The sequence below is a fragment of the Nycticebus coucang genome, chromosome 4 (genome assembly GCF_027406575.1).
Source record: "Nycticebus coucang isolate mNycCou1 chromosome 4, mNycCou1.pri, whole genome shotgun sequence".
NCBI lineage: Eukaryota > Metazoa > Chordata > Mammalia > Primates > Lorisidae > Nycticebus > Nycticebus coucang.
In genome coordinates, this window is record NC_069783.1 from 118,027,971 (window position 1) to 118,053,762 (window position 25,792).

The 25,792-nt window shown below is 49.2% G+C and overlaps 1 protein-coding gene across 4 annotated transcripts in view; it reads right to left on the minus strand.

Annotated features, from left to right (window-relative positions):
- Positions 1 to 25,792, minus strand: part of RBM19 (RNA binding motif protein 19) — a 154,188-nt gene that overhangs the window by 103,765 nt on the left and 24,631 nt on the right. For all 4 annotated transcript variants that reach the window (XR_008379590.1, XR_008379589.1, XM_053588594.1 and 1 more), the window contains exons 14-21: positions 24,383 to 24,493; positions 22,219 to 22,419; positions 20,211 to 20,340; positions 12,589 to 12,752; positions 10,096 to 10,156; positions 8,074 to 8,153; positions 6,113 to 6,168; positions 3,199 to 3,315 (exon numbers count right to left, since the gene is read on the minus strand). Coding sequence is in view for 2 of the 4 variants with exons in the window: in XM_053588594.1 (XP_053444569.1) it covers positions 3,199 to 3,315; positions 6,113 to 6,168; positions 8,074 to 8,153; positions 10,096 to 10,156; positions 12,589 to 12,752; positions 20,211 to 20,340; positions 22,219 to 22,419; positions 24,383 to 24,493 (920 nt within the window). In the remaining 2 variants the exon portion in view is untranslated. The remainder of the gene's footprint in view (positions 1 to 3,198; positions 3,316 to 6,112; positions 6,169 to 8,073; positions 8,154 to 10,095; positions 10,157 to 12,588; positions 12,753 to 20,210; positions 20,341 to 22,218; positions 22,420 to 24,382; positions 24,494 to 25,792) is intronic.

Consider the following 25,792-nt stretch of genomic DNA (forward strand, 5'->3'; position numbering starts at 1 on the left):
TCCTCAGTGATAACCCACAGGAGGCATCAGTGATGAACACGATCAGTGAGCATGAGAAACTTGTATCCTCCTGCGCAAGGATGACACGCAAATTTGTGAAGCGTTCCATATTTAAAAAAAAAAAAAAAAGAAACTTGTATCCTCCCATCAGCCTGCCCACCCATCCTGTCCCTGAGGTTTTCACTGCCTGGACTGAGGGGCAAGAGAAGCAGACACATTTCATTCCCATTCTGCAGATGAAGAAACTTGAGGCTGGCCAATGGGCAAACTACACTCTGGCTCCAAACTTCCCAATCTTTCTGTTGGTTTACAGGCAGAATTGGATACATAACTTGCAGGATGAGATGGAAAGTGAAAACTCAGGCTAGGTGAGACAGCTCACACCTGTAATCCTAGCACATCGGGAGGCTGCAGCAGGAGGATCATTTGAGGCCAAGAGTTCAAGCCCAGCCAGGGCACCATAGCTGGATGTGTTAACATAACGGTTGTTTCCTGATTCGTTTCTCCCAGTCTAAATTCCCAGTTGTCCAAAATCCAGTCTATTTTATTCTTTTTCCCCTCCTCATCTCTCAGCTGCCTATCATATCGAATCACTTAGCGCCTCTAACATCTTAACACATTGTTGACCGGCAATTTTTATGCATAAACCAGCCAGCAATGTGTTAAGGGGCTCACTGGAATGTGGTGTGGTAAGGCCAAGTGAAAGGCTGGTGGCTTCTGGGTAAGGTCCCAGGCACTGCTGCTGTCCCCCATCTCCTGTCCACGCTCTCCACAGCTGGGCACACCTGTCTCACTCGCTGCCACTGTCAGTTTCCTACCAGTCCTCTCCAGAGAGAAGGGCCTGCGTCTCTCCCGAAACAAGTGCAAGCCCAGTGCCTAGTATAAACAACACACTCACTGTGGGGCAGAGTTCCCACTGAAAGGATCTGGGGGACAATGGCCCCTTCTTGAGCCAGGAGGACTGGTGGTAGAGGGGAGTGGTTCCAAGTCGGGGCTCTGGGTCACGAGGACTTAAGAGTCAAAACCCGGCTCAGGCAGCAAACTTCATCTCCCCAAAGTCCAGTTTCTGTCTGGGTGCAAAAGGAACACCACCACCAGATTGGTTCCCCTAAACCCTGCAAACTTCCCCAGGCTGATGACCTTTGGTGACCAGCGGCTTTGTCTGAAATCCTGCCTGGGGCTTCCCTAACTGGACAAGCTCATGTCCCTGAGAAGGCTCACAGCGACCCCTGCTGTCCTCTGCTCAGTACTGCCTCAAATCCCCAGACGGAGTTAACAAAAGCGAGGTAGAGCCCTCCAAGAAGGGTTTACATTTCCAGGGGTTTGTGAAAACTCTCATCAGAACAATGGCAGGGAGAAGAGACACCACATGTAATTATGTTCAGTGGACACTAATTCCGTCTTCTAAAAATAAGTATAATACGTGAGATCAAACAAAGCGCTTTCCCTTCCCTTGCGGTCTTTTGTTTCCCCGACAAGTGTCATCCTAAATAGACTGCGGAACCAAGTGAAACTGTCATTTCGCTGGGATATTATTTCCTGATCAACATGCACTGTTTTAGCAAGCCCATTTTGATCTGGCAGTTCTTAAATTGGACTCTTTTTAAAGAGCGGAAGCATGGTAAAGCAAGCAGACACATCCAGGTCTCCGTATATGACAACCTCACACACCTGTCTTGACTAATCTACCTGGGTTCTGGGAAATGGAAAACATTCTCCCAGGTTGCAACCCCTTCTCACCAAGCTGTTCCTTCCACTCAGGGTTCCAGGGACTATAACTAAGATCCTGCTACTTAAGATACCGGTAGGGATGGCCTTGCACCAGCTCCTGGCGAACTGTGCCTATTTAATGAACAGAATACCAGTGGTAGGATTTTAGAACAGAAGGGAGGAGACGAACAAGGATTTTTAAAGCAAATTCCCCAAATAGCTTCCCATTCTTCAAATTGCAGAGTGAGAACAAACAGGGTAGATTTTACACAAAGATAATTCTTTTTGAAGTCTCTAAAACACGGGCCTCATTTTACTTCCAAGGCTTACCTCGAAAGATGCCAACTGGTAATTCTAACAGGGACCTCCCTCTCTGATCTTCAGGTTGGAACTCGATGAACAGGTTAAATGAACAAGACATGCTATGTGGAATTCTAAATGTTCCCCCGCGTGCAGGCCATGGTGCTACAGGTCAACACTGCATCAGATCCTAGCCAGGCCTCAAAGACCAGCTTGGTCAGGCTGGTTTCACCTGCCATTACACTCTTGAGGGCCACACGGTCTCTCTGTACGTGCCTGGCGAGTGCCTGGGCTTCACACATCTACCTCTTCTGTCATAGAATGTTTCTCTCATCCAGGGCCTGGGTGATACCTAACTAATCTGAAACGCCAAATACTCTAACATGCCATTGCAGGGATCCTAAGTTGGTGACCCTGGGGCAGGACGAATTTTGTCTCATGCAGTGTTTGTTGCAGATGCTGATCAATTTCCCCCCAAGAATCCAGATTGCTAGTTTCTCTTTCAAAACGTGGGAACTGGTCTCATTAAGGCCATGTGTCTGCATGGCCTCACAGCTGTGTGATCAGAGAGGCCCTCCAACTCCTCTGTACTCACCCAGCCTGGCCCCTGAGAGATGGATGGGTATTTGACCCCTGTGCTAACAGGTGCTGAGCATTGCATTGTGTGCAGGTAAAGGGGCTTTCCATAGGCAGCAATTTAGCTAGTGGTCCCAATCCTGGTGGGACATTAGGACCCCCTGCAATGCTTTTAGCAAAATACTAATATCTGGACCCACTGCTGACTAAAGGAATCTGAGTGTCTGAGGGTGGTGCCAGGTGACTGGAATCTAGTCCAAGCTAAGGTGGAGAACCACCTTAAAACACAGGGGATGTCCTGCATGGAGGCAATTCCAAGCAGACCAGGGATGGACCACTGGGGATCCTGCCCCTCCTGTACCTTGTGGATGGGGATGGAGAAGCTGGCCTGCCCTTCTCCTACCAAGAGGAGGCCTGGCTATTGTGACTTTTTCCTGTGCAATGCTCTGGGGAGCCACATCTGAGATTAAGGGAGATAAATCAAAGGCAACCAAAAGATGACCTTTGAAAGATCACTGTGCTGTCCTGGCAGTGGAACCAGCCAGGACCCCGAGACTCAGGCAGGCTTCTTCACCCAGCACCAGCCCTCTGGGCTAAAAGCACGCATCTTACCTGAAGAGCTCTCGGATCTCCCGGCTGTCAGCCTGGAAGGGGATGTTTCGCACAAGGATCTTGGAAGTTGTCTGCTTTTTGGAGACTTGTTTCTTCCGAGCAGATGTCAGGGCTGGCCTGGAGGTGAGTAGAAGGAAGGAAGGGGCCAGGTTACTTGGGGTATCAGCAGCGCCTGCTTGGCAACACTCTCCTACCAGAATCGAGGCTTCTATCTTATAGGGAGGCTGAGATAAAAGGGAAGACTGCCTCCCCTGGGGGGTTTGAGCCCCAACAGCCATGGATGCCTGGGGAACACACGCATCCTCGGGCTGCCACCGCCCTTCACTGAGAGACTTAGGAGCTACTTTAGGAGCCCTAATGAAGGTGGGGCTAGTTTTCACTAAACCCAAGCTCTGCTGGTTCTTTCTCTGCAGATGCATAGGAAGACCCTGGCTTATCTCCAGAAGTCTGTTGACACGCTACCACTAACCCAGGTAGGAGCATGCAGGGGCCTAACTCTCAGTGTTGAGAGAGGACACTCTTAGCCTGGAGGCTCAAGGCAATGCCTAACTCAATCCCACCTTCCCTGTCCCCCTGCTCTCCCAGGGAAATGTGCCACTCCAGTGAAACAGGGTAGGGTAGGGTAGTGAGCAAGGCTGGGAGTTAATGCACTGGGTCTGGATGCAAAATGGGCCACTTGGGATCTGTGGGATCTTGGGCAAATTACGTGGTCTCTCTGGGCCTCAGTTGCCTCAAATGTAGAATGGGCATAAAATAGCACCAACCTTATCAGATTGGGGATTTAATGAGGACTCAGCACTATACCCAACAAGTGATCAATTCAATAAGTGGCAGCTATTATATAATAATTGTCCTTATTATCTAAAAGGCTTCCTTCAATCTGCTCAGGGCCTTCCTCATCTCACTAAAATGGCAGCTTTCCTTCTCTGCCTGGCCTGCATTGCTGTCTGATGGTATGATAGTATATTACCAATTCAATCATGCTTCTCTTTATCATTTGTCTCGTCAGCCTGGGGCTGTGCTGTTCCATACAGTAGCCACCGGCCACATGTAGGTAATTAGATCCAAATTTAAATGAAACAAAATCAACCATTCATTTCCTCAGTTGCTGGGATAGTTAGCCTCCAGATAATCTCTGGCTCTCAGTATTCTTGCCTCGAGTAATCCCCTTCTGCACCACATCAGGGCAGGACTGTGTGGCCAGTTAGGGTACTGCTGAAGGGATGGTATGACCTCTGAGACTAGGGTGAACACACTGCCACCTCCTTGCCCTCTTCTGGATTACCTGCTCTGGGGAAAACCAGTGGCCATGCTATAAGGACACTTAGTCGTCCCATCAGGAGGCCCACGAGGTGAGGGAGATTTCTTGCCAACAGCCACGTGAGTGCACCATCTTAGCAGCAGATCCATCCACACCAGCTGAATGTTTGGATGACTGCAGCCCCAGCCAACATTCTCAGTGCAACCTCATGATACCAAGCCTGAGCCCCGGCTAGGCTGCTCCTGAATTCCTGACCCACAGAAACCGTGATATAATGTTTTGTAATAAGTTGTTAAGGTTGGGGATACTTTGATATAATGTTTTGTATTAAGTTGTTAAGTTTGGGGATACACAACAATGGATAACTAATACAGCTGTTCTTGCCACATTCCAAGTGCTAAATAGCCATGTGTGGCAAATGCCTACCATCCTAGACAATACAGATGCAAAAAGAGTATAAACTCCACAAGGAAATGCCATTCCCACTGCCCAAGAGGACTATCTGGTACACAGTGGGCTTTGCTGCAGTGTTTTGTTAGTAAGACAATGATTCCATGAACTTGCAAGGCTGAGTTCAGGCTAACTCTAGAGATAGGGCACTAAAAAGAAACCACTGGCTGAGTGCTCACGGTCATGGCAAGTGCTGCACACTTTACGTACCATTTCACTTTAGAGGCAGAGTGACCCCTACAAGGCCACAGGGCTCTTGGGTTAGAACCTAAAGGTGTGGGGCTCAAAATCTGGGCAGTTCCTCTTATGCTGATAGCTCAGGAACCCCATTAGTCTTCTGGGAGTCCCCGTACCACATTTTCTCACTGATTTTGCCCAACACAGCACAGATCACATTTGGTGGAAAATACCAGAGACAGTCTAAGCTGGATTCAAAAGGAGCATTAACAGAGAAGGAAGAAGAAAGGCCAAGTCCCAGGCAGCTAATTTGCTGAATGAGCACAACGAATGACCAACCTGTTGAAAACTACCAAAAAAATATCTTAAACCAGCTCTAGGGCTATTAGCATGGTCCTTTATCACCAGAGGCAAGTGGATGATAATGACAATAATGGCTTACACGGAGCACCTGTTACATGCAGGGCACTGCAGGAAGTTCACTTAGAAGCAAAAGCAGGTGGAAAGGAAGGAGCAAAAAACCAACCCTCCACACCCCAAGCACTTCAGTATACTGATTACTGGGTAAACTGGCTTGCCTCCATCTCTACCACCTACTGAATATCTTTCAAATCAACTGGAGGCCGTCTCTGGGCAATGCCCTCCAGCTCTAAGAATACTTAGGTTTACAGTTTCTTCTGGTTCAGCCAGAGCATCAGCAACTTGAGACTCCTCCTTGGCTTATATATACCATCATGGTGAGTGGGACCTGCTTGTTTCTCCTGCACTTATTCTTTTTATTACCAAAAAAAAAAAAAAAAAAAGTGTATTAAACATTCACCTAAAGGACTAGTGCTGTTTCAGCTCAGTAGGGAAACAGGGTCAGAGATGGCAAATGCCAACCTTAATCAGGTAGAGTCCTAAATGGCGAGGGGATTGAGCAGAAAGGACATGTAAAGGCTATGAGCCACACCTCCAGAGCTGCTGGCACCAAGAACAGAAAGCACCAACTCCCATCAAAGGAAACCAGGAACAGCAAGCACTCACTTGGTGGCACGTTCCGAGATCCTCACTTCCAGCTTGTGGTCGTCCACGACAAGACCCTAAGAAACAAGACAACACAGCCTGGAAACAGCCAAGTCTTTGGTCCCTGGCAGAGGAGTTGGCTGGAACTGAGGACAGAGGATGGCTTTTCCCTGAAACAGGTCATGCGGAGCCCAGACAACAGCTGGTGGTCACACAGACCCAGCCCTCGAACGCTTTCTTGAGCTATGAGGAGGCTTGAACTTTATGCCATTCAAGGGGTACAGGATTTTCCCTTGTTTATAAGCATTTGCAGGCAAAGTAAGTCCCTCAGGTCTGGCTTACAGTGAGAGTTTGGTTTGGTTTGTATGTTCTTTAAAAAAAATCTAAATCACAACCGAGTTGCATGTAAAGCTACCACCAGTCCCTTAAGGCAAAACTGGCATATTAGCAAAATTACCCTTGAAAATCCCTTGACTCTCCATAAAATACAGCCCACAAAGCGATGTATGAACAATTCTTTGAGGCAATATTCACATGTGCATGTACACATGATAGAGTACACTGAAAAGAAAAGTAGAATTTTATAGAATTTTGAATTAAGTGAGGGAGAAAGATAGACCATTGCATTTGTAGGACTGAATTTAAGTTGAATGAGTAGATAGCCCCTGATCCAGAAGAGCCAGGGACGTGTGACATTAGTGAAGGGAAACCTTCCTGAGGCCTAATGCAAATCTCAGGCTGGTCTGCTCTCTGTGGCCCCAGCTCTTCTCCTCCCAATCTGTCCCTGGTTCTTAGGGCCTAGCAGGCCATTTCTCCCTGTTCTGTCTGAGCAGGAGGTTGACTCTATGCCCAGGTGCCTCTCGGTTTGGCCCCCTTTTTCTCTACCGTTGGCCATCCTACCTCTACGCTGGCCAAGCCTGGAAGACTCAAGGGTCTCCTCCCTGTCCTTTCCACAGTAGCTGGGGAGATTGTTCTAAAGCAGGAACCAGATTTTTCACCAACACACTCACAGCCTACTGATAGTCTCTCATCACCCCCATGCTGACTCTCTACAAGTCCTTAAAATGGCCTGCAAGATCCTGCCCTAGACACCCCATCTCTCACCCTATGCTCTGACCTCCTGACCCTGCTCTGCCCTGGCCACAGGGGCCTCTTTTTGTTTCTCAAATATGTTAAGCTCATTTCCTCCAGGGACGCCCTGCCTCAGGCCTTTTGTACATGCTGTTCCCTCTTCAACTATACTCCTCACAGGTCTCTATGCAGCTGACTTATCAATCAGATACCGTCTTGATTGTCAGTCACCTCCTCAGAGGCCTTCCCTGCCCCCCACCCTCACCTCTGTATCGCCAAGTACTTTATTATGACTTGGCCTTGCCTATTTATTCAACAGCCTATTGCCTGTCTTCTCTGCCAGAAACAAAGGCCCACACAAGCACTCTCTCTCAGGCCTAACATAGTGCCTGGCACAAACCAGGCCCCCAATAACAGTGCTGTGCAGTGAATGAATGAACTATGATGATCACAAAGTGTTCAGAAAGGCTCTTCTTGACCACAGTCCCCAGGAGAACTGGCAAAAGCCATGTACTCGGGCGGTGCCTGTGGCTCAGTGAGTAGGGCGCCGGCCCCATATGCCGAGGGTGGCGGGTTCAAACCCAGCCCCGGCCAAATTGCAACAAAAAAATAGCCGGGCGTTGTGGCAGGCGCCTGTAGTCCCAGCTGCTTGGGAGGCTGAGGCAAGAGAATCGCGTAAGCTCAAGAGTTAGAGGTTGCTGTGAGCTGTGTGACGCCACGGCACTCTACCTGAGGGCGGTATGTGAGACTCTGTCTCTACAAAAAAAAAAAAAAAAAAAAAAAAAAAAAAAGCCATGTACTCATGAGAATATGGCTGCAGTACCTATTCCTGCTCAATTTCAGAGGGCTGAGGGGCCGCCCACCACCCGCTGAGTGCCTCTGTGGACCTCTGCTGGGAAACCTCACTTTACCTGGAGCTGCTTGAGGGCTTTCTGGGCTTGCTCAGGCTTCCTGTATTCCACAAACCCAAACCCCATGGAAAGCAGTGCTCCTGAAAGAGAGAGAAAGAGAAGGGGAAATCACACCAGTGGGTGGGGCAGAAGAGCAGAATGAATGCAGGGCCAAGGGCAAGGGGAAGGGCGTGTTTCCGGTGGGATCCGGTGGGATCCGCTGCCCGCCACACCTCAGTGTGTTTGTCTTCCTTCCCTAGCTGAGTGTGTTCTAGATTTTCCCCAAACTGTGAGAGATGGGCCCAGAGAACAAGGTTCTCAAACAGAGGCTCTTGAGAAAGATGGTGCACATCTTAAGAGCTGCCTACAACAGCAGTTGCTCAGATAATGATTTCTAACGCACGCTGAAGGGTACTCCCTGGAAAGAAAGGCAGGGCCACAGAGCAGCCACCTAAAGAGAGGCGCGGTGACCCACCTCTGCCCACTGGCCTAGGTCCACTCTGACCCACTTCTTGAGCTTCAGCAATGACCTTCTTTCTTGAAATCCTTGCAACTGACCCTTCTCAGGATTCCCAAACTCTATCTGAAGTCCTAAAGAATAGGGATGTGATGGGGTGAAGTGTGTCCTCCAAATCCACAGGCTGAAATCCTAACTCCCAGTATCTCAGATGTCACCTTATTTGAGACAAGCTCTTTACAGAGGCAACCAAGTTAAAATGAGGTCATAAGAGTGGGCCCTAATCCGATGTGGCTGATGTCCTTTAAAGGGGAGGGAGGAGTGAACATGGGATGGGTGTAAAGGAGGAGCTGCCCCTGAACACGCACAAGCCTGGGAGAAAGGCCTGGAGCAGCTCCTCCCTCACAGCCTCAGAAGGAACCCACCCTATGTATCCCTTGATCTCAGAATTCTAGATGCCACAACTGTGAGATTAGACACCTTTCTGTCGTATAAATCACCCAGTCTGTGGTACCTTGCTACGGCAGCCCAGCAAACGAAGGCAAAGGACACTCTATAACTTCTACATCACATCTGCTTAAAACCTTTCTAGACTTTCCTTGGCAAAATCCCCGGGCCCAGCCCCAGCAGCCTCTCCTGCCCTGTCTTTTCCTGCTCCCTGGCAAAGACCTGTGCTGATGTGGACACTCCCTGGGCTTCCCCCCCTTGGGGAACCCACCCCGCCCCTTGTCACACTGTGCTATAACCATCAGCTCCCTTGTCTCTGGCTAGACCTGAGTCCTCTGGGAGAAGGGACTGTATCTCCTTCATTGGTGTATCTAATGCTGTGCTCACCACCCAGCCAGCCCTGGGAACTGTTCAAGGAACAAATAAATAGAAGATATCCTGGCGCGCAGTACTGTGAACACAGCAGGTACTCAGAACATAGTTTAGGCATTCCTATAAATCCTGCCTAACTAAGGGGACTTGGGATGGGACTGGCGTGGCTGTGAAAAAGGAAAGACGTAGCCACTGCTCATCCTCTGCTATAAGCCGGGGCTGGAGGATAGCCAAGCAGAGGCCAAGGGACCAGGACAGCGTCTGAGTCTGGGTGGAGAGAAGAAGATGGTCTCTGTCTGTCCACGGACCCACTGGCCATGGAAATGCATGGTTAATGACTAGGTGGAAGATTCCAGAAATTCTATGACTGGGTTATTTCTTTTGGAAAGGAAAGATGAAAGCCCAAGATTGGTTGTTTCTTACTATTTTCTGAGAAATTTCCAGAGCACAGAGGTGCTGGGCTGAGGCAGTGGCTTCTGCCACCTGCTCATAATGCCACCACTCTATAGCCAGCTCTGACAGCCTAAAGTGGTGAGGGGTCTGGAAGATTCAGAGGATCCTGATGTGTGAGGCTCTTTCTACTGAAAAGGAGTCTCCAGGGAAACGGGAAGAGGAACCACTTTAGACAAGGCAGATGAGCGGGTTTGAGGGTGACTATGCTCCAGAACAGATGAGGTCTTTCAAAACGTACCAGTGAGAGTAACCCTTGATGCCTTGCCCAAAGCTACACCATTTCTTTGTGGTTATGACTTCATAAAAAAAAATACCTGCTTTGTTCTTCTTCTTGGAAATAGAGCAGCTTTTCACCGTCCCCACTTTGGAAAACACCTGGAAAAGAATGTTGACATGTATCATAGGCATTTCCGGGCTAATCCTGTGCCCCGTGCACCTCTAAGCTGAAAGCCAGAGGCCACAAGGCATAGGCACCAGGATGACAGTAAGAGCAGAGCTGACAGCTGCTCTGTGCTGTCAGTATTATACTCAGATGAAAAAGACTGGGCCTCGGAGGGGTTAGAGATGGCACCTGGGTCACAGAGCTAGGATGTGCTGGGCCTGAGATTTGGATCCAGGGATCCCGGCCTTGTACCACTCTGTAGGCAAGGGACCCTGTCAAAAACTGCACCCTCCTCAAATTGGCCAGACTGACATCTTGAGGTGACAAGAGATGACCTGCTCTAAGTACCCTGGACAATCCCTTTGGGTTCCCCACATGGTAGCTGGGTGTGTTTCTTGCTCCAGGAGGAGATTTAGAAGCCTGGAAATCTACCCACCCGAATCCCAGCCCCTCTCCCTGCTCCCTCACTGAATGCCAAAGTGATTTAAAAATAATTTTAAGCCATATCCTAGTCTATCTTCCCCTTTACTTTTTCTATCTCTTTTGCTAGAAGTTGAAACCCAGTCAGGACAAAACCCAAGTCCTCTGGTTCTCAGCTCTGTCTTCAGCACTGTACACAGGACCAGGGAGAGGCAGGTACCCAGAAAAGGATCACTAGTAAGCAGAGGGGACACAGCGGGGAGGAGCAGTCCTGACACACAAATACTACAAGAGACAGCCAGCCACTTACTGACTCTTCTGTGTCAAGTATCAAATGCTTTACCGGGACTATCTCATTCATACTACTCAAAACACCAAAAACACCCCATGAGAAGATCCTATTAGCACCTCCATGTTACAGAGGAAGAAAATGAGGCACAGAGGGCTGAAGAACTTGAGCAGGGCCACATTTTTAGTGAGGAGTGAAGCCAGGATCCGAGCCCAGGCGGGCTGGTCCCCGTAACCGCGGCTCTCCTCCCGAACACGGTGCTGATGGCAGTCCTGTGAGCGAGGGGCTCTTCTCCTAGTGCCTCTGATCGGCTGTGTGAAGGACAGTGAACTGACCTCTCTGAAGCTTAGTCTCCAAATGTACACTATGAAGAGACCGGATTAGATATCTTGGCTTCCAGCCCCAGAATCCTTAATACTTCTGAGGATGTTCTTGGGCTGAGGTTTGTGTGCATCTCCCAGAAAACACTGATCTCCGATCATGGTGCTCCCATACCAGACCCACACCAGATGTCAAAACACCACAAGCTGGTATGGCATACTCAAAGCTATCTACCTTTCGGATACTACTAGAGCGTGCCACTGTTTAAAAGCAAAACAAAACAAAAATGGACTCAGGAAGCAGCAAAAAAAAAAAAAAAAAAGAAAGAAAGAAAGAAAAGCGTAAGAGTGGATTTCTAATTGCTTAATAAAGTGAATCTTTATAAATGCTCCTGCTTCAGACAGGGCATCTCTGCAGCTGGGGTTGGTCTTAATAGACAAGGGGACAGTCAAATCACAGAGCCTGAGCTGGAGGAGCTCAGAGTGGTGGCTCTGACCTTCTGCCTCCCTTCCACACCCCAGGCTGTCCTCAGCTCACCTATCTGCCCACCAGGTTCCTGCCTCTGGGACTCAGGGGATGGGGTCTTCTCTCTTGACTCCACCCATAGAAATTTACAGCAAAGGGGAATTTTTGGAAATTAGTCAGTTCAATTCTTATAGCACCTTCATTTCTAGAACAAATTCACAGTCGTCATCCAGCTACTATTCATTCATTCATTCATTCACTCAAAGTAAGACTCCATTCAATGTCTATTCTGTGCCAAGCCCAGTTTCCAGAAATCAAGTATCTCCCCATAGAGAGCTCCCAGTCCACTGGGGGAGCAAACCCCAATCCTTCAGAACTAGAGACCCATTTTCTGATCTCAGGTTCAATTCCTTCTAGAAGTTCAGCCCCCACTTGGTACAGCACTCGTTTGGCATTTATCAAACACCTGTTTGGAGTTCTTTATCCTTTCACCTCATGCCCTCTTCCCATCAATGCAAAAATTTCACCCTATCCAGAGGCCCCAGGTGGGGCTAGACACTCATTTACATTCTTACCGGGCCCAGAGGATCGTGCTGACATTTACTCTGGTAGTTGACATCATAATAACAATTGGGGATGTGTTTTCTAAATATATAATCCCAACACTGATACCACCTTCACACTACACACACCCCCAAAGTGTATGTGGGAGTCCCTCCCAGACCCCCTTCGCTGGCCGTGCTACTAGTCAAGTCTTTGGCTGAGCTGTCTCCAGTCCCAGGACAGGGGTCGAGTAGGTGGTTGTCAGTTGTTGTCAAGTTACATATTACCAGGAGTTATGCTTAAAAGTGGAATAAACGCAGTAAGCACATCAGCAGACGTGGGGTTTCCCAGCCACATCCCTTCCTCCCGTTCTAGGAAACCACTCACGTTCTTCAGCGTCTCTTCTGTTGTGTTGAAGTTGAGATTCTTAATAAACAGAGTACACCCTGGGAGGCTCTCTTCTTCCTCTTCCTCCTCCTCCATCTTTGCTGAAGAGTTGTCCACTCCACCTTCTGTTGGCTTTCCACTTTCTGGGGTCTCACTGTCTGGTACTGGCTCCCCCATGAAAAAATAAAACCAACAAACAAAAACCATTAAATTATGCCTATCCCACCTAATCCCCAAGGTCTAACACACAGAAGCCACTAGATAAAAAAGGCTCTGCCTCTCTTGGCAGCATCAAGAAGGGACAGTGAGACTCCCAACTTGTGCCAAGTTTCAGCAAGTCTTGAGTGTTAAATGACACGGAGATGAACTCCTATGCCTCTGCCTGCTTTAAAGAGAAAGGAATATGAAACACAGACCAAAACTTACCAGCCTGAAATAGGACCAACCCACACTAATTTGAACTTTATAGTAAAAAACTACATGAATTGTTTGAAAGAACCATAAGCCTAAGCAAGATGTCATTTTCCCTCAATAAAAACAACAACAACAAAGTTAGTGAACTTTCAAACTAAAATGCAATTTAAACTTTTCAAAACTACAAAACATTCTAAATAGGAAACAAAACTCAGAACATTCTAAATAGCCCTTGAACTTCAAGGCCGCTACATGCAATTAAGATACCCCATACACATTACTTCAGGAATCATGCACATAAGAGGTTTCGTTTTGTCTATATATGACATATTAAATTCAGAGTTACAAATAATAGTGAAAAACTGAAAACACTATCTGTTCACAAACAGGACATTAGGTAAGTTACAGCACCACCAGGGACTGGATTAATTATATAGTCATTAAAAATGTTGTTTCTGAAGAATGTCTAAATGATATGGAACAATGCTCACAATACAGAAATTTAAAAGAAAAATTAAGATATTAAAAGTGTACAATGCCAGTTTAAAAAATGCTCAATGTCATTCCGATCATGACCTGTGCAGTTTCTGAGAAAACAGATGCGTACACACACCAGAGGAGGTAATAGGCACAGGCATAAAGCGCTCCCAGGTATTTCTGGAGGTGGTGTTACTGGGGCTGGTAGTCTCTACCAGCGGCTGCTGGCATTCCGTGCCACTCCCACTTTAAAGGAACGACACTTCAGGGAGAGGGGAGAGCAGATATGAAGCTGTAAGTAAGCAAGAGGGGCAGGTATGTGTTTGTGTCTGCAGCACAGGGAGCTGGGACCTCAGGTGACAGAAACCTCAGAAGGCTGAGAACAAGCCAGCCTCGTGACCTTCTGAGAAACCAAGCTGAGGGGCCATGTGTTCAAGTTGGTTCAACCTCCCAACTTCTCCAAATCACATGATCACGGTCTGGAGACAAATCTTCCCTTCACAGATAGGCTTCTAAGCTATTCCCACAAATCCCCTCCCCGCAAGCCAATCCTTGCCTTAGCAATTCTTCAAAGCAGTTATCAGACTGCACCCCGTACCCCTCACTCTCATGGTTTCAGCAGGTGGCCACCGCTTTGCCTGCAGATTTAAACTCTGCACCCCTGACCTCTGGCCAGCAGAAGATCTCAGAGGCCACCTGGGGGCCTGAAGCTGACAAACTCTGCCTCTTCCCACGAACACCACCTTCAGTCAAATAGTTCAAACTGCCGTGTGACTTGAGGAGCTGCACAGGGCGCAGATCCGTCCCCACACGTTCACCCCAATCAGCAGGGATGTATCCGGTCTCCTCTGCTCTTTCTGATGGAGCCTAATGCTTTCAAGTCCTAATTAAGCTTCAGCTATTTTGTCACTATATATGTCACTTTCCCTTTCAACCCCTCAGGGAAACAGCCACGGTGATAACGTGGTCTTTGTAACATTAGTTGAACATGCTGCCTTTGCCCCTCTGGGTGGGCCTAGAACTCAGACTCAATCCCCAGAACAAAAAAGCAGAAATCCACACAAAGTCTCCTATTCCAATTAAGAAACTAACACAACTTACTCAACAAGAGACTCCATGCTGTGGCCATCTGAACCCAACTTTCAACCAAAACAGGAGAAGAAAGTATCAGTAATGATGTGGAAACAAAGCTATGCAAAATAGCTACCACGTGGGCCCTGAAGGATAACTTCAATGGAAAAAAAAAAAAACCATGACCTTCAGCCAGGTTTCCACTGTACTGATCCTCCCTGGCATTTGACATCTCAGAAATTAAAGGAGAAAGGAAAGGACACGGATTAGATCTCCTGCCACACACCAGGTGCCTGGCTGAATGCCTTAAGTATACTATCTCATTCATGACCACAGAAAATAGGTGGCCCAAGGAAGATTCTGGAGGCTGCTACACCTGAACCCTAAATCTCAGGGACATTCAGGGAGGAGAGAGAGGATCATAGAAGACCAAAGAAAAAAAATTATAGATAGAAGAGTGGTGGGGTTACTGGTGACTGAGGATTCATGACCAGCTTAAGGAGACAGCCCCTTTTTGGTCCTGGTCAATCACTGTCATGTAGGGAGGTCAACCCAGTGAAGCCAGAATTCAGATCTATTAAAGGAAGCTGAAAATCCAGCTTTCTGGAGGAAACTCTGTGATTTTTAAATCGTAGCACTTTACCTCAATGGTAAGTGGCCTTGCCTGCACACAGACCCCTGGCAAAGACTGGTGACCCTTTCCTCTTTCCCTCTCAAGGGCCTGGACCCTAGTCAGTACCCAGTGTGGCATTCCAGGAGTTTGAAATCTCACAAGGACAACGCAGGGAGCCCAGCAGCTTCAGCATGGCCTCAGTTGACTCTACACTGCCTCCTTGTTCCAGGGGTGGTAGATGGTATGTCTCAAAGAGGGTGTTTAAGTGGTCACTGGCACCTCCCCAGGACAATGTGATATTTGGGTTTAGTGACAGATCAGATCTGAGCTGAGCTTAGCTTAATTAGGATCAATACTCTAGGAATGCATGGATCCCTTCCCCAGAAGGTTAGCCACCCTCAGCCCCAGTTGAGGAGAAACAAGAGGGGACTTTTGGGCCAGCAAGGACATATTACCTGGGGTGTACAGCTGGCCAGGCATAGAGGCTCAACCTTCAATTAGTCAACAAACACCACTTACTCCCAATATCGGAGAAATGTCTGGCTTGAAATCAAAGACATGTGCTCAAATGTGCCCTAGCCTTCCTCCCACAGCACAGGCCCAGGGTGATTCCCAAGATGTCCGCTCTTTCCCTAAACCTTGTGTCCATAGCAACAACCTTCTTGCACTTAAACTTCCTCCTGGATCCCAGAGGAACTAATGGGACAAGAGCATCATAGTCTTCAGAGATCTGCTGAAAACAGGGGTTCTGGAAGAAATGATGAGGGAGGCCCACAGACTGAAGCCAGGAGGTGCTACAGGGCCGTAGAAAGGAGAGTGACCTGGGTTAGTGCTCTCCCCCACTGCCTGGCCCTGGGCAAGTGACACAACTTCTGTGCTTCAGCATCCTTATTAGTAAAGTGGAGTTTAATAAAAACTACAACACACATACACAACTGCTCTTTGGTGGGTTGTTCTGAAATGCAAGTGTCTACTACATTCTCTATGTGCCTGGTCTAAGGCACTGCCACCTCTCACCTGCATGCATGACTGAGCAGCCTCCTCACTGATCTGACCCCTCATCTCTGGCCCTTCTCCCCTGCCCAACCCCTTCAGCCTCACTGACCTCTTTGCTGATAGCCAAGCCTGCCAGACCCATTCTGACCACAGGGCCTTTGCACATGCCCCCCCCCCCCGCCCCCCCCGCCCATTCTGCTGATCTCTCATCTTTCCACGCCAGCATCCTTCTGGTCAGGTCTCTGATCTTGTTCTGGTGGTCTCTACCCCAGGCCCTGCCTCACTGTCACTGCACCTGGGTTCCTCTTGTCAGTGCCCTCACCCTGTTCTGATATCACCACACTTACCAGTTTCCTTCTCTCTCTGTGCTCCCCATGGTAAGGGGAGCTTCTCAAGGACAGGACCCAGCCTGACTCAGCACTGCAGCCCCAGCACCAGCTCAGAGCAAATGCTCCAAAAATATTTGCGGATATTGACTATGGCAGGCCCTCAGCACGTGCCTGGAATGTGGTGCTGGGCAAACAGCCCTCCCTGCAACTGATAGGAACTGTAGGCTCTTAGCTATGAGCACAGACCTCAGAGCTGATGGCTCCGGATCACATCCCAGCTCTCCCCACACGTGCAACCTTGCCCAAGTCACACCACTTTTTCCATCTAAAACCTTGGATGGCAATAATGGTGCCTACTTGCAGGATGATTATGAGGTAAATGCACCATTAGAACAGTGCCTGGGCCTGCAGCATAATCATGTCATTGTCTTAACATCACCCCTGCTATCTGTGCTGCCCAGCCAGGCCTTGATGAAAATGTCAGACATTCCTAACCTGGTGAGTGGTAGGACAGCCCAGCAGGGAGCCCAGGCCCTCCTGCCTGGCTCCCTGCAGGGTAGGCTGTCTGCAGGCCTCTGTGAAGGCCAGCTAGTGCCATACCTCTGAGTTGGGGGTACTGTGTCCCTGCTGGCTACCTTCTGCTCCCGAGTTGCCAGGCCAGGCCATACTGTGTGGCCCACATCTGCCTCCAGAGAGAAAAGGTAGCCCAAGACCAAGGCCACAATGCCAAAGGTCATTTTTAAAAGCACTTGTGCTCTTGGCCCCAGTGGGGAAGTGGAAAGAAAGATGAGAGAGAGAAAAAAATAAGGTGTTGTGAAACTCAGACAGATGTTTGCCAACAAAATCACCAGAACCAGAAAAAGAGGGAAGAAGTGAGAAAGGAAGCAGGGCTGGGCTGGGGGCGGGGGTGAGTCAGGGAGGGTTTAAAAGCAAGGTGGGCTGGGGGGGGGGGTTGGGAGAGGCAGGGGAAAATGTGCTTCCATCTGTAGTTAGCACAATAAAATCCAGTCACGCATGGCCACATGGGGCTTTATTATAATCAGGCCGCAGAATTTGCTGCGGCCCCCTCCCCTTCCCAGGCTCTCCGCACCAAGGCTGACAGCAAAGACTGTTATCAGTTGCAAGCAGCTTTTCAGGACCTCCCCCCAGTCTGAGCCCTTTATCTGGAGGTGAGGGTCTTGGTTGTGGGGAGATAAAACATGCTGTCCCTCTCCCTTGAGAGGGTAGAGAGAACAGAAGAGCTTCCTGCAGTGGAAGGGGGCAAAATAAAAAAAAAAATCTCGGTCCACTCCCCTCCTGCTCTCCTTCCTAGGGAGCAAGAGAAAAATCAAAGCCTTGGGGGTTGCCTGAGTCCCCCCAGGCCTTGTCTTCCTGATAGAATGGGGAGTCAGGGACCCTGAGAAGCTTCTGGAACAATGTAAAGGTAGGGGTGGGGAGAAGCAGGTGAAAAGGACCTGCCCCAGAACCTGGAAGGGGCTGTGTGCTCAGAAAGTGGAAAGGGCAGTAGGCCCTGAGACCAGCTCTGTGAGGATTCATGGCAACGGGAGCCCTGGCAGGGCTTGGCTACAGCACAGACATGCACAACTTCCCGGAGCTAAGGCTGCTGGGCTCCGAGGCCTCTTTTGTGTGAGTCATGGTCTGGCCCTGGAAACCAGCCCCTTTGAGAGGAAGGGCTTGTCAGGGACACTGTCAACACCGACACACAGGCCTGGGGAGCGAGGGGAAGCCACCTCTGAGAAGCCCTCTTCCCTGTGCTCCAGGCCTTTCTATAACCAGGGCCATTGCTATTATTCCTTGTGACATCTGAGATGTCCCCCCACAAGCCTGAGAGCTCTTGGAGAAGACAGTCTGTGCTGTGCCCACCTCAGTCTCCCCTGCTCAGCCGCAGGCCCAGAGCTGGTGCTCGGGGTAGGTTAAAGACCATCCACTGACTTAGGCTCCCGGCTTCCCACAGCACCTGGGGAGTGGTAACGTCCACACAGCACTGAGGCCAGTGCGGTTGTCATCCCCATACCTCAGACACGGAACCTGAGCCTATGAGAAGGGTAGGCTGCTTGCCCAGTGACACAGTGAGGTGAGGACAAGGAAGGCTGCTTCCTGGAAACCACATGGCAATTTCCTCCAGGAGCTGGCCAGGATGCATATTAAACAAGTGAAACAAATAAATACAAATTGTGACAGAAGAACAGAGAGAAGGGCCAGACGCTCAGGACACAGGGAAAGGCGCGCGGCCACAGGGATATTGCCGCCACTTCACCAGGCACCTCCCACCTAAACAACCCTGTGGGACTGTTTCCGGGGCCCTTAGGTCCTGGCTCATCTTTTGTGCTTGAAAGGAGGGTACACTTTGGGCCCCCAAATCTTAGGTTCCAGCATAGTAACTGCAGTGAAAACCAGAAGCAGCTGATGACTTTAGGGAGATGGCACATCAAGAGCAAACCAGGACTATGGAAAGAGAATTACTTTGATGGGAGCATATGCAGGTGTTCATGGGAATCCTAGTGGAAACCATGTACAAAGCTACTTCATAGCTCCCGGGGGGTTTTGAAAGGTTTACACCAATAATCATTAACTCCAGGACTAGGGATGCGTTTGTAACCTCAAAGAGCAAAGGGACAGAAGCATGTCACTTCCTGACCAAACAGGCTTCCAGACAGCGCGTCCCAGATGCCTTGTCCTACAGGGCCAGACCTGAAGGGCAGACAGTGTAGGAGGCTCAGTGACATCTATTCAATTTAAATGAGGATTTAAATCTTAAATCGGATAATTATGCTCCTTCACTCAAGTCTACTCTTTTTTTGCTATATTTTTCTTTTTCCATTAATAAATATAAGAACAATGGAGAGAGTAGATGGGGACTTATTACCTTTTTAAAAACAACCCTTATTTTAATAAAATAAACAACTGGAAACCCTATTGTGTGTGTGTGTGTGTGGAGGGGGGGGGTAGGGTATTACTGAAGGGTAAAATCTTAACATCTCCGTAAATTGACCTCTGTGGCCTTTTCCAAAGCTTTTTTAAAGGTACTGGATTCTGAGATGTGGTCATGGTCCCTAGATTAAGTGGTTCTCATTTGGGGGGAGGGGGCTGGTACCACCTACAGGTGGGGACCTGGGAGTGTGTGGGGGTGTACCAGGTTGTCATAAAGACAGGGGGCACTCCTGACATTCAGGAAGGAGGGTCCTGGGATCTTAAGAGTTTGCAGAATGGTTCTAACAAGGAAAAATTGTCCTACCTCAAACACCAATGAAGTATTAGCCAGGGTGGGGACTGTCCTGTCTGGCCCACAGAGGCCACTGCTTCCCTCTCCTTTCCTGCCACTGGACAACAGAGGGCTCTGTGAAGTTCTGAGGACACTTGAGAATAAACATCTCCTCCTGGACCAGCCACCCTCACCTACAGGGCTGAAGAGTTCACTGGGAGACAAGAAGGTTGTTTGCATTGCTCTGTTCTGAGTCCTTACTAAGAGGCTGTTAATATTTTTTTCCCCTTACGACCTTTAATTGACAAACTACCTTATGTAGTGTAGTTGCACCCCAAATTTTAAGTGGTGCAACTATTTTTTAAGGCCGTGTCTGTAAAATTCAAGAGTCTGAGACCTACTGGTCTTCAGGAGGGACAAAGAACTCCAAAGCAGAGCCGATGACAAATCTGCCGCTCCAGCCCTCTTCCTCCCTGCACCTGCTGCTTCGGGGCGCTCTGACCTCTGAATTGGTGCTCACCAGTTTCTGGTTCTACTTTGTCCTTTTCTGCAGGTTCTGAAGTTGCATCTTCGGACTCTTTCTTTTGTGGGGCTGCGCTGGAGAAGACGCCAACTGGAGCCCACTCCAGATACAGGGGGACGTGGTGGAACTGCAGATACAGGGGTGGCAGTGTGTGAGTTCTCGTTACAACTCAGGGCTGACAGTGGGGGTAGCAGAGGAGGAGGCAGGGAGGGGACTCAGTCTCGTTCTCAGATGAAGAGTCCGAGGCTCAGAGGACAGGAGATTCACTTGGGGGAACGAAGCCAGGAGGAGTGCAGCCCAGAACTCCATGTGCTGCCTACTACTCGCTACAAAAACCACTTGGGTCGCACCCCCGTGCTGCATCCCAGGGCACAGGAGAGAGGTCTCAGTCTCTGCTGCCCCTGGACATGTGGGGGCTCCAAGGCTCCCTTCACATTTTCTCCAACCAGAGTATGAAAGGGGGAGTAAAAGGGGGAAGGCAGGATCACTGGTAAAAAGCAGTTCTTGGGAAGAAGTACACTCTTGGGAGGCCAAAGGGGAAGGAGCATTTGAGGCCAGGAGTTTAAGACTGGGTGGGGCAACGTTATAAGACCCCCACCTCCACAAAAATATAGAAAAGTCAGCCACGCATGGTGGCACATGCTGATAGTGCCAGTTACTTGAGAAGCTGAGGTAGAAGGATTGCTTGAGACCATGAGTTCAAGGCTGCAGTGTTATGATCAAGCCACTATATTCCAGAGAACACATCTCGTAAAAAATAAAAGCAAAACAAAAAGTAAACAGAAGGCCTCACCTACTCAGTACCCTTGAACTACTGCTCACACACAGAGAAAGCCTTTTTGGTGACGGACATGTCCTCTAAAAGCAGAAGGAACAAAAGAGGTTTCTGCATTCTGGGGGGTGCCAGTATTTCCGGGGAACCCCCTACAGAACTGCAGCTGAGGGTGAGGCCTGGCCTGAGACGAGAGCTTAGTGGGCAGAGCCCCAAAAGGAGACTGTTAAGAGGCTGGGGAAGCAGAGGATGAGAAGTCATTTCCCCCACCAAAATGAGAGGGGAAATGCTTACTTCCAATGATTATTGGGGGGGTCAGGGCTGTAAATGTTAAAAGTGCCTGATACATGCAGTGGGTTCAGTGGTGCCCCTCAAAGATATGTCCACGTCCTGGCCACCCAGAACCTTTGAATGTGAACTTGTTTGGAAAAAGGGTCTTTGCAAATGTTACTAAAGGGAAAGATTTTGGACACAAACCATCCTGTGTTATCCAGGCAGGCCCTAAATCCAACTACCAGTGTCCATATGAGAGAATACAGAGGAGGATCTGAGACAAAGAACAGAAGCCATTTGAAGATGGAGGGAGAGACTAGAAGGTGAAGCCCTGAGCCCAGGGACAGACACCTGGAGCCATCAGATGCTGGGACAGACACACAGATTCTTCCCTGGAGTCTTCAGAGGGAGCAGGCCCTGTGGACACCTCCCTTCAGACTCCCACCTTCAGAAAATGCCACCTGGATCCCCGTGCTGCATCCCAGGGCACAGAAGAGAGGCCCTGAGTCTCTGCTGCCACTAGATGGTAAGTCTACTGTTTCAAGCCACCAGGTGCGTGGTGACTTGTCATGGCAGCTACAAGAAAGGAAGCACTGCTGTTTTTTTTAACCAAGAAAAAAGAGGCAGCCCCACAGAACTGACTTTCATTCATCTCACTGCAGGTAGGAGGTAGCAGAACATCAAGATCAATGGTTTAAATTCATGTGGGGGAGGGAAAGCCGGGGGCGGGGGGTTGGGAGGGAGCAAGGGGCTGAGATGTGTTTCTGGAGGATGGTTCTGAGCTTTCCTCGCCCTTCCTTCCCACCCAGACACATTCTTGGGGTGGGGATGCTGTGGGGACAGAATTCAGACTCATGATCAAGACAGGTGGTTTTCGGCCCGAGCTCCCACAGGAAAGCTGTAAGCACAGCTGGCGGCACCACTCTTCTCCAGAGCCCCTCCAGGTCCTGGCAGCCCTACCTTAGAATAGGCCAGGTGTCGGAAGGCCTTGCGGGCCTCCAGGGGCTCCAGGAACTCCACAATGGCAGTGATGCCTCCCTCAGGCAGCAGCACCCGGCCCAGGCTGCCGAAGTGGCCAAAGGTCTCCTGAAGCTCAGCTGCCAGGGTGCCTGCTGGGAGGTTTTTCACCAGAATCACGGTCTTGCTTCGCTCTGCAGCAGCCTGCAGGGAGAAAATGAATATACATGGGACAGGAAAAGGGAGAGTCCCCAGTCAACGCCAATACCACACTGATCTGAGGTGGTCTCTGGACAAGGCACCCCCTTTGAGACCTCAGTAACCAGGCACTTAGGGCTCTAACCAGGAGGACCTACTATCCTCTCTGCATGGCACTGGCTGTAAGCTGAGGCAGCTCTGCCAGTGGGTTATGTCCAAGGCTCCAGAGCTGCAGCCCCTGGGTCACATCCTAGCCCACCCACTTCTGAGCCATGGTAGATCCTGACAGGGCCTGACTACAGCCTCTGGCTGCATCTCCCAAGGCTCCAAATGGCCAGGATCTGTTGGTGCTGAGAGCTTTTCCCTGGAACTATAGATGGCCCTTCCTGCTGCCAGCGGGAAGCTCCAAGGAGTTAACGCCCTAGAGAGAGGCCATGCCTCTCAGGAGTTGGCGCACCCTTCCTTCTTAGGGCCCCATGAGTCTGAGGTGTGAGCTACGCAGACCTCTCTGGACAGAGCTCTGGGCAGCTTGGGGGCTGTGTGCGGTATCAGCACACCCCGCGTTGGCTTCCGCCCTTTCTCATTAGTGTTCTGTTCTGCCCTAAAACTACTGCCCTGTCTTGGAGTCTGCTTTGGGGAGAAGCCAAACGAAGACACGAGATATGTTGCCTCGAGGCACATACTTAACTGTGTCTCTGCGCCCATGCGCCCACATCTACAGCAAAGACACAGCACCTATTCATGGGCTCCCCTCAGGAAAAGGTTTAATTAAATGGGTTAGTAAAAGTGCAGATGAGCACTCTGTAGATGTTAGCAATTATTCTATTAAAAAAGGAATGTTGGAGGGGCATAAAAGAGTCAATAAAATATAATGGAAAAATTCAGGCATCAGGAGCATCAGGGCATGAGTCTCAGATCCACCATTAATCTATTCTGAAACTTTGGGTCAACTGCTTTCCCTCTTTGGGCCTCAGTTTTCTCACCTGTAAGATGGGATAACCATAACGCCCACACTGTAGGGGCCTGAAGGGTTACTATGAAGACTGAGGGAGGTGAGCAGGAGGGAAGGGCTGGGCATTGGGGGGCATCTTAGGTGCAATGCAGGCCACAGAGAGTGACACTAGGGGGCTTAGACTCTGGGGCCAGGAGGCCTGTGCTCAAATCTAGTTCCAGCGTGACAAGCTGTGTAGTCTGGAACAAAGGACTTCACCTCTCTGTGACTGTGGTTCCTTCCGTGCAATGGGAGCACAGCAGTGCTGCTTTCATGGTGTTGTTACGTAAGCGAAATGAGCTAGTAACACACATAGACTATGAAGAGGCTTTGATCTTCTTAACAAAAGCTAGCTATTAGTACATTTGTTTATTTTATCCATCCAGCCAGCCACCTGTCTGTCCATCCATCATCCACCCATCCATCCATCCTGTTCATCTATATTGAGGTCAAAATTTAAGGCCTGGTAATGACCTTAACCCTGCCAAAAAGGCTATTTTAGGAGTCAGAAGCCCTAAAGTTCATGCTTCTGCCAGATGGACCGCCTGACCTTGTGAGTCACCTCTCCACTCTCTGAGATTGATTTTTTAGTCTGTAAAATGAAAGAGGCAGATATTACGAGGCCTTACAGGACCCTCTAAGCCAGAATCATCCATAAATCCAAGAACTGCTACTTAGTGGAGAATACAAAGGTGCTGAACCTCCTCCTGCCCGACCCTAGCAGGGTCCAAGTTTCTGAACAGACAGCAGGTACTCTGGTAAGATACTGGGTGTGGGACCAGGATATTGGGGCCCCCTGATCTGTGTGGAGAAACTGTAGGTTACAAGGTAACATTTTTTCCTTTCTTATTTAGACAACATAAAATTGGCAACAGCCTTAGAAGGTCAGATCCTCAAACTCCTCGGCATCCCCAGGGCTCTCCAGGGGCTGGCAGTGGAACCATGAGTGGCTTGCTGAGCCAGGCAAAGGGAACCCACCTGGCTGAAAGAATCCAGACAGACCCCATTGTCGATGAGGAAGCGCCGTACTTCCTGGACGAGCTGGGTCTCCCCCAGGGCCACACGCACAGCCACACTGCCCTTGGTCTCCTGTGGTAGAGAGGAAAGATGGCCCCTGTTGGCTGTGGGCCAGTGACAAGTCTGCCCGCCCATCTCCAGTAGTCTGGGAAGACGACTTGTGTGGACACAGATCCCATTAATGCCCTTCACCTTCCTACATGGACCTAACACCTATAGTTCTGGTTCCCATGTCTCTTATGTGGCTCTTATATGGATCCCACTCAGCCGTAGGGATCTTTGCTTCCCCCCACAGGCCAAGCTCACCCTCACCCCAGGGCTACAGTTTACCCCACATCCCCTGGAGCCACTCAGTTGCTGCTTAGAGCAAATGTTACTCTGCTGTCCAGCCCATCCTCCCAGTGACACCCTCTCCCCCCTCACTGACTTTATAGTTCTTTGTAGCCACGGGACCTGCCACCCTGAGTGTCTGCTGATGCGTCAGTGTCCTTCACCAGAAGGCCCTAGCAGAACAGGCCAGTGTCTGTGTCGGGCCCACTGCCTTCTCTGAGCACTCCTGGGACCCAGATCAGGGGTAGCACACAGCTTGCTCCGGTCTAGACCTGTGTCACCCAGTGTGGTGCCATGGGCCACATGGAGGCACTGAACACATGAAAGGTAGCACATGCAAAGTGCTTTCAGCGTAAAACACACGCTAAATTTAGTGAGAAAAAGAGAATATCAAGTAGCTTATGGTTTTGTATATCATGCATATATCAAGTTAATACTTTGGACATACTGAGCTGAAAGAAACATGTTGCTATTAACTTTGCTTGTTTCTTTTTGCTTTTTAAAGATCCAGCCACTAAGGTGTTTCCAATGATACCTGTGCCTCACATTCCACTTCTAAAGGACAGTGCTGACCTTGAGTGTCTGGGGAGAAGGGGTGAACAGTGATGGGTCAAAGGGCTTATGGGCCAAACCCACAGGGGTCGTTTCTGACTGGTGAAAACACTCCCAGGTTTTGCCTCAGATAAATTAAGCCACTGTCAAATTCCAGATACATTGTACAAGATATGAATGAAGAGAGTGTTTTTATACTTGATACTAAGTATACTTTGCACTTTATAGACAAATACTTCATACAGAGTATACTTTTAGAATGTATCCTTCTATAGAAGCACAAAGCCCACAAAGGATACAAAGCAACAGACATGCAGGACAGAAAAGTGTAGAGCTCTAACCTACAAAATAGGGCCTACAGCTAACGCTGTTTTGTATTTGAGATTTTTACTAAAGATAGATTTCATGTGTTCTCACTCCCAAAATAAGGGCAACTGTGAAGTGATAGGTATGTTAATCTGAGGAACTACAGTAACCATTTCACTATAT